This window comes from Myotis nattereri, assembly GCF_964212035.1.
Source record: "Myotis nattereri genome assembly, chromosome: 4".
Classification (NCBI taxonomy): Eukaryota; Metazoa; Chordata; class Mammalia; order Chiroptera; family Vespertilionidae; genus Myotis; species Myotis nattereri.
The window spans coordinates 32,419,514-32,427,693 of NC_138079.1; the positions used below are offsets into that span (position 1 = coordinate 32,419,514).

General features: G+C 34.1%; 1 protein-coding gene across 4 annotated transcripts in view; it reads left to right on the plus strand.

The window, feature by feature from the left end:
- Positions 1–8,180, plus strand: part of KIF2A (kinesin family member 2A) — a 70,613-nt gene that overhangs the window by 54,042 nt on the left and 8,391 nt on the right. For 2 of the 4 annotated variants that reach the window (XM_081089715.1, XM_081089716.1), the window contains exons 15-18: positions 326–436; positions 2,226–2,293; positions 6,014–6,127; positions 7,007–7,157. In XM_081089715.1, coding sequence (XP_080945841.1) covers positions 326–436; positions 2,226–2,293; positions 6,014–6,127; positions 7,007–7,157 — 444 coding nt within the window. The remainder of the gene's footprint in view (positions 1–325; positions 437–2,225; positions 2,294–6,013; positions 6,128–7,006; positions 7,158–8,180) is intronic. The other 2 variants (XM_081089717.1, XM_081089718.1) reach the window with 1 other exon arrangement.

The following is an 8,180-nucleotide window of genomic DNA, read 5'->3' on the forward strand; positions in this document are numbered from 1 at the left end:
AAAGCATTGTGTTTTTTCTCTTGTAGTGTCACTTTAAAAGTTTATTTTTATAGATAATGTTACTTCTTGTCACTTCTAAACTAGTCATAGTCTCCAGAAGAACTTTTTGAAACAGTCCATTGGTTGTTTTTTTGTTTTTTTATTTCACTTTCTCGAATTAGGATTTATGGAAACATCTTTACCATGCTGTAAACCTGATAGTAGCATTTTCAAAGCTGATCAGACCTTAAATATTAGAATTATAGTAAGAGAACTTCTAAACGTATTAAGGTAAATACTCTTTATAAGAAACCTAATCTCTGAAACTTGCTTTCTTAATTTTCAGGAGTGCATCAGAGCCTTAGGTAGAAATAAACCTCATACTCCTTTCCGAGCAAGTAAGCTCACTCAGGTGTTAAGAGATTCATTCATAGGTGAAAACTCTCGTACCTGTATGGTAAGTTTATGGGTTTATTTTTATTAGTTTTTTATTCGTTCATTTGGGTTTTTTGTTCTGTTTTATTTTTTTTTAATCCTCGCTTGAGGATATTTTTCCCATTGATTTTTAGAGCAAGGAAAATGGAAGGAAGGTGCTAGATAGGAGGCAGGAGGAAAAGAGAGAGAGGGAGAGAGAAATATTGATGTGAGAGAGACATATCTATTGGTTGTTTGCCTCACATGCCCTGACCGGGGTTGGGGATTGAACCTGCATCTCAGGTACCTGTGCCCTTGACCAGAAATCAAACCCACAGGCCGATTCTCTAACCAACTAGCTACACTGGCCAGGGCTATTTCTTTTATTTTAATATCGAATGAACAACTATATCTGTGGAAAAATTATAATATACACTAATGACAATCATTTAAACCCTTCTGTTGTGAGAGAGATAGGATACTTAAGATGTGGTCCCTGACAGGCTGAGGATTATAGTGCAGTTATAATGCATTCTACAATTCTAATATCTGAGTCTTCTTGAGGTTGGTCTCCATTGAGTTCTATTTTCCTTGAGTATGGGTTACATTTTTTATTCATATTCTAGTAATTTTGGATTATGTAATTTTTATTATGGATGAATATCTTATAGACACTCTGGATTCTGTTATACTCCTCTCAAAATTATTATTTTGTTGTTGTATAGCAGGAAATTAACTTAGCTGAACTTACTCTAAACTCTTGTCTCCCCTGCTGTGGGCAGCAACTAAAATTAAAATCTCTGTTTACCTCTTTTAGACTCGACTGTGTGGTTGGAGTCAGCATTGTGCATACCTAGGTTAGGAGTCAGCCAGAGATCTTAACAAATTTTGGTTATAAATAAGCTTTCCAAAGTGACTAGGCAGTTTATATGCATAATTTGAGTTTCTTCCTCTGCAGCTGTCTCTTCTGGGACAAGCTTCACTTTCTAGCAGCTATGATCCCCACCTCCTAACTTTTGTTTTTTAGTTTCTTAACTCTAAGTTTCTAATGAAGTTTTAGTTGTCCTGTGTGACAACAGCAGGGCTTGTTCCTAGGCAATAAAGCTATGAAAGAGGGCTAGTGGGGAAGTCATTCAATGTTATTCCCTTCTTCTAGGTGTTGACCTCCATTTTCTACCTGATTTTGATCAATTTCTGGTGCATTCAGAGACCTGTTTATATTTTGAAAAGAGTTTATAATTATTATCTGATTGTGGGCATAAAATAGCAAGTAACCTTGGAGTTCACATATTATTAATACATACATACAGGGTGAGGCAAATGTAAGTTTACAGTTAGTATAAAAAATAATACAATCCTATATAATAAAAGGCTAATATGCAAATTGACTGAACAGCAGAATGACCGGTCACTATGATGTGCACTGACCACCAGCGGGCAGACGCTCAATGCAGGAGCTGCCTCCCGGTGGTCAGTGTACTCCCACAGGGGGAGCGCTGCTCAGCCAGAAGTCAGGCTCATGGCTAGTGAGCACAGTGGCAGTGGTGGGAGCCTCTCCTACCTCCACAGCAGCACTAAGGATGCCCAACTGCCAGCTTAGGCCAGCTCCCCATGGGCCTCCTGCGAGAGGGCACAGGCTGGGCTGAGGGCCCTTTTCCCTCCTCGAGTTCATGAATTTCGTGCACCGGGCCTCCAGTAATAAATAATAGTACAAGAATAAACTGTTTCATATACTCACAACTTTAAACCTACATTTGCCCCACCCTGTATATTAGTATCACTGTCTTCATCATTTATAACATCTTATTTACCTTTGCATTTTTCCCCCATAGATTGCCACAATCTCTCCAGGAATGGCATCCTGTGAAAATACTCTTAATACATTAAGATATGCAAATAGGTATGAGAAATGATTATCCATTTTGAAATATGAGGGAAATAGAGCAGCATATGATTTGACTTAATATCTGATAGTGTAAAGCTTATTACATTTTTTTCAATTTTCAAAAAAAATTTTGCATGATACTTAGAATCATTTTGTCAAGTTATCAAAATAATTGGAAATATGTTGTATAATTTGGGGAGAGATTTATATTTTTAGTAGAATTGGTCTTACTATGCTAGAACACAATCATGTTTTTTCATTTAACCAAGTTAGATTTCATAATATTTTTCTACATTTGAATCATGCAAATAATTTCTAGTGTGTTAAAACTCTACCAGGGGCTAATATGTATTTCTTAAATTGTTTTGCTATATGCTGAAAATTATTTCTGATAATATTAAATGTTATATGTACATGGGGAATATAGAGTTTAAAGTAAGTAGTGATAGCGCAGTTCTTTCTGGTGTCTTATACGGGTTACATTTTATTAATATCAGTAGTGTTACAAACTTTAGGTAACAATATTTATAGATGAAATGACAAAAAAGCATTATAGACTACTAAAATATTATTTCTTATAATCGTGAAATGCCCTTGGAATTTTGGATTATGATGGGCATATTTATTTTTGTTCCATAGATTATTCCCATTGCACTTGTTTTGAATGAGTATAGTTTCAAATTTTTATCACATACTGCATTTGTGATTTTAACCTAGAGATAAAATTCCTCTGTATTCCATTTCTAGTGTTAAGATTCTTTTAGTTTTGCTGAATACAAATTTTTTTTTAAAATATATTTTATTGATTTTTTACAGAGAAGAAGGGAGAGGGATAGAGAGTTAGAAACATCAAAGAGAGAGATCGATCAGCTGCCTCCTGCACGCCCCCCACTGGGGATGTGCCCACAACCAAGGTACATGCCCTTGACCAGAATCGAACCCGGGACCCTTGAGTCCGCAGGCCGACGCTCTATCCACTGAGCCAAACCGGTTCGGCACAAATTTTATTTTTAATCTTTTATTAAAATGTGAAATACATATGCATACAGAAAAGTGCCCAAAACGTAAGAGAATAATTTAATGAGTACTTATAAAATGAAATTCCTGTCATTAGACTGGGAAAGAAAACATTCCCAGCCCCCCAGAAAGTTCCCCATGTGTCCCTTACTGATCACAGATCCTAATAACATGCCCAAATTCATTAATGTCTACCCCAAAGCAGCAATTGATTGCTCTGGCTTCTATGGAACATTTTTCTTGGTTTATTTTTTTCTCTCTTTTAAAAATTGTTTTCCTTCCTATGAATTTAACCATGAACAACATAGGTAGCTGTGTTTGAACTTTACATAAATGATATCGTACACTTTGTTCTTTTATATCTTGCTTTTGCTTCAGCTGAAGAAATGTTTTTAAATCATAGTAAAAACTTTGGAAAGTATAAACCTATTGACCTTTTGTAAAAAGATATTAACACATTGCATCCTGTGATCAGTAGTTTTATTGCTAGCTTTACCCAGTGGCCAGATAAGTTTCTATTGAACGAGTACAAAAAAAGTTTTACATAAATGTTAAAGGCACTCTTTAAAATTAAATACCCATTGCATTTTGAAGTTATTTCTTAAATGTTCTTACAATCTAATATCTTTTTAAATTATGATACTTTGTAAAACACTGTGTAATATGAAGCGAGAATTCTCATGATCCATCCACAATGTATTAAGATATAATAGCTTCTTTTTTTTTTTAATATATTTTATTGATTTTTCACAGAGAGGAAGGGAGAGAGATAGAGAGTTAGAAACATCGATGAGAGAGAATCATCGATCAGCTGCCTCCTGCACATCTCCTACTGGGGATATGCCCGCAACCCAGGTACATGCCCTTGACCGGAATCGAACCTGGGACCTTTCAGTCTGCAGGCCGACGCTCTATCCACTGAGCCAAACCGGTTTCGGCTATAATAGCTTCTTAAATATAACTTTATTTCTAAATTTATTTCCCTTTTAAACTTTGAATTATGAACTTATAGCTGCAAACTTTATAAGATTTTTATTTGATCCTTACAATAAATATTTTTGGTGTTGTGGGGGTTCAATCATTAATTTAAAATGCCTCTTATTTCAAAATTGTGGGAGAGATGAGGAATGGCTTTGTATAGTAGAATATTGCCATGTTGTATAATTAAAATAAATAAAAACCCTCTGTGTGTTCAGACTTCTGGCTGTAAAAGAATCCCCCTAATGTGAAAATGCCCTGTCTGGCCATTGCTCTAGTTTATTTGGGTTCAAATAAAATGTTTTAATTTATTATAATGTAATGTAATTCATTTGCAACATGACTAACCAGCTGAGACAAAGAATTCCGCCTCTTATTTCCAAATCACTGTGAATAAAGATTTTTCAACCTCCCTTGATAGTGCTCATTGGAGAGAGATAAATAATTGCTGCATTTAATAGTGATTAGGTTGAGCAAGAGGAAAAGTGTGTTTAGGGTATCTAAATTAGGAGATTCTTAAGAGAATAAGAAATGGGGTTGGGAGTAAAAAGAGTCAAGTAGTATTAGAAATCTAGATTTGTCAGCAGGCATAGTAAATAAGCTTTCCAAAGTGACTATAAAGGATAAAAGGCAGATGAATCCAGTATTGAATCTTTGGTATAGACATTACCGATAGCAAAGAATGATTGTAGGTAGAAATGTATTGGTTTGATATACATTACATTACATTATTAGTTTGATAATAATTACTTTTGACCTATAAAAACAGTAATTTCATTTAGTTCAGCCTAAGATAGTGAGAGAAACAAAATATGGTTAGTATATGAAGTGTTTAATATAAGATTTATAGTAAAAGCTAAGTTAGAACCTCAATTATGATTATTCTCATTAAATGACATTGGGTAAGATACTTTATTACTCTGAGCCATTTCTCATCTGTAAAATGCAATAATATCACAAGATTATCTTAAGTATTAAATAATATAATGCCTATAAATTACTAATAATACCTGATATATAGGAAGTATTTAATAAATATTACCTACTACTGTGAAATGGGATTGACTGAAAAAGAACATAGGGAATCACAAAAATTGTGTCAGAAAAGCCTAAATTTGGTTAAATATAACCTAGAGACATTAGCAAAAGCAATTTAAATTCCATTACTAAAGGCTTTTCTCAACCAGTGTTCTTCATCTGAATCACCAAACACAAAATTATTTGAGTGACTATTTTCTCAATTTATACCAAGGATGCTTCATAGCTGATACCATTCAATAGGCATAGGAGAAATTAGTTAATTTGTTACAAACAATGGATGTCATTAGGACTTAATTGTCTTGTGTTTAGTTTGAAAAGACTGCAAGAATGTTGAGGCCTCATTAATGCTATTAAACAAAATATGCATGGTATTGATTACACAAGGAAATTAAATTGAGTAGCCATGTAAGGGACATTTCAGATTTATTGAGGGTCTAGTTAAACTTCTAGAAAGGGTCATGAGAAAAGGGGGAAATATACCAGAAAAGGAAGGACTATGTAGTAGAGAATCTGTAGGACAGAGGAATTTTTAAATCTTAAAATGGATTATTTTTTAAATATTCTAATGCATTAAGTCATTACAGTGTTGATATCTTTTGCTAAACAAATTAAACTGAATACTAAATGAAAGCTTGAAATATGCATTGCTGTCTTTACAAGAGCATTTTATTTTAATCTGTTGCTCTTTTGGTGCTGCAGAGTAAAGGAGTTTGGAATTAGTCCATCAGACATTCCCTTCTCACAGGGTAGTGGCAGTCGCCCTGATCTCTCTCCTTCTTATGAGTATGACGACTTTTCTCCTTCGATTACCAGGTCTAGTTCATTCTATACATACGATATTTATTTTAATAGTTTCTTTTGAATTGTGCTGTGTATAAATATTTCATTTATATTTTTTTTGTCCTGAGCCATTTTATTTTTCATTTTGTTTGGCAGGTGGTGGTTGTAACTGCATGATCTTTATTTACATGTACTTTATTAATTTATTTGCTTTAAAATGTTGATTTAGAATTCAGGCTTCTTATTTTGACTCATATTTTTAAGGGTGATGTCATCTTTGCACATCTACCATTAAAAATTAACTGTCTTGTTTAAAATGAAAAGTTTACCTTTATTCTGTATGCTATTGTAAATTTCCTTACGTGCAAGGAAATAAGGGCCCTCTTGACTTAGAAAGTATACGCAAGCCTGTAAATTTAAGTATAATGGGTAAACTTTTTTTAAATGATGGAACTAATTTACATTTTATAGTATACAGTAGAATAAGGTTATTTCACTTGTAGCTATTTAAATTGGGCATTAGAACTACCAAAAATCTGTAACATATATTAAATTCTCTGATTTTGGCAAAGATTCATTTATTGATCTAAGTGCCATTGTTAGCATTTTTCTGTTCATATAATTTGAACAGCAGTCTCTTACTTTGAAATACTGATTCACATACTTTACTAATTCTCACTTATTATGTACAATAATTACATTAGAAGTAATTGTGTCGTTACCTAAATAAATTTTGTAAGGTTAAACATCCCTTTAGGGTTTCCACAGACTTCAGGTAAATTTGATCTGCAAAACTGACATCATCAATCTTAATATGTTAAATTGAATTGTCTTTATATTGAATAAATTGGTATTTTGTTTTTTTTCTATGTAAGTCTTTATTAATTTTAGATGCCTCTTATGTGTTTACAGGGTAAAAGAACTGACTGTGGATCCAACTGCTGCTGGTGATGTTCGTCCAATAATGCACCATCCACCAAATCAGATTGATGACTTAGAGGCACAGTGGGGTGTGGGGAGTTCCCCTCAGAGAGATGATCTAAAACTTCTTTGTGAACAAAATGTGAGTGACTTGCCAAACCGGTTTGGCTCAGTGGATGGAGCGTATGCCTGCGGACTGAAAGGTCCCAGGTTCGATTCCGGTCAAGGGCATGTACCTTGGTTTCGGGCACATCCCCAGTAGGGAGTGTGCAGGAGGCGGCTGGTCGATGTTTCTCTCTCATCGATCTTTCTAACTCTCTATCCCTCTCCCTTCCTCTCTGTAAAAATCAATAAACTATATTAAAAAAAAAATGTAAGTGACTTAACATAGTTGTAATTATCTAATCATAGTTCATTTCATCAGTAGCAGAACTTGATAATTGAAATCTAAATTAGGGATCAGCAAACTATAGGCATACTTAATTTATTGTGCTTCACTTTATTACACTTCTCAGATGGTATATTTTTTATAAATTGAAGACAAGACCCTCACCAGCAAAAAGATTAGGACTTCCTTTATTGAGATATTCGCTTTATTGAAATGGTCTGGAATTGAACCTGCAATATCTTCACAGTGTATCTGTACAGGCTATGAGCCAGCCATCTGTTTTTATAAATAAAGTTTTATTGAAACATGGCTATGCTCATTCATTTATGGGTTATCTGACTACTTTCTTACCTCAACAGAAGTGACAAAAATGGTATATAGCTCACAAGTTCAAAATATGTACTCTCTGGCCCATTAAGAAAGTTTGCTGACCTCTGATCTACACTTTATTTTTCTTGGATTTTATACTGTTATTAAAATTTGGGCCCTGGCCGGTTTGGCTCAGTGGATAGAGTGTCGGCCTGCGGACTGAAGGGTACCCGGGTTCGATTCTAGTCAAGGGTACATGCTGGGGTTGAAGAGGCAGCCGATCAATGATTCTCTCTCATCATTGATGTTTCTCTCCTCTCTCTCTCTCTCCCTCTCTCTCTCCCCACTTCCTCTCTGAAATCAATAAAAGTATATAAAAAAAAAATTGAAAAAAAAATAAATAAATTTGGGAATTTTTAAAGTAACATAGGGAAAAATAATTTTAAGAATTATACTTACATTAAACAT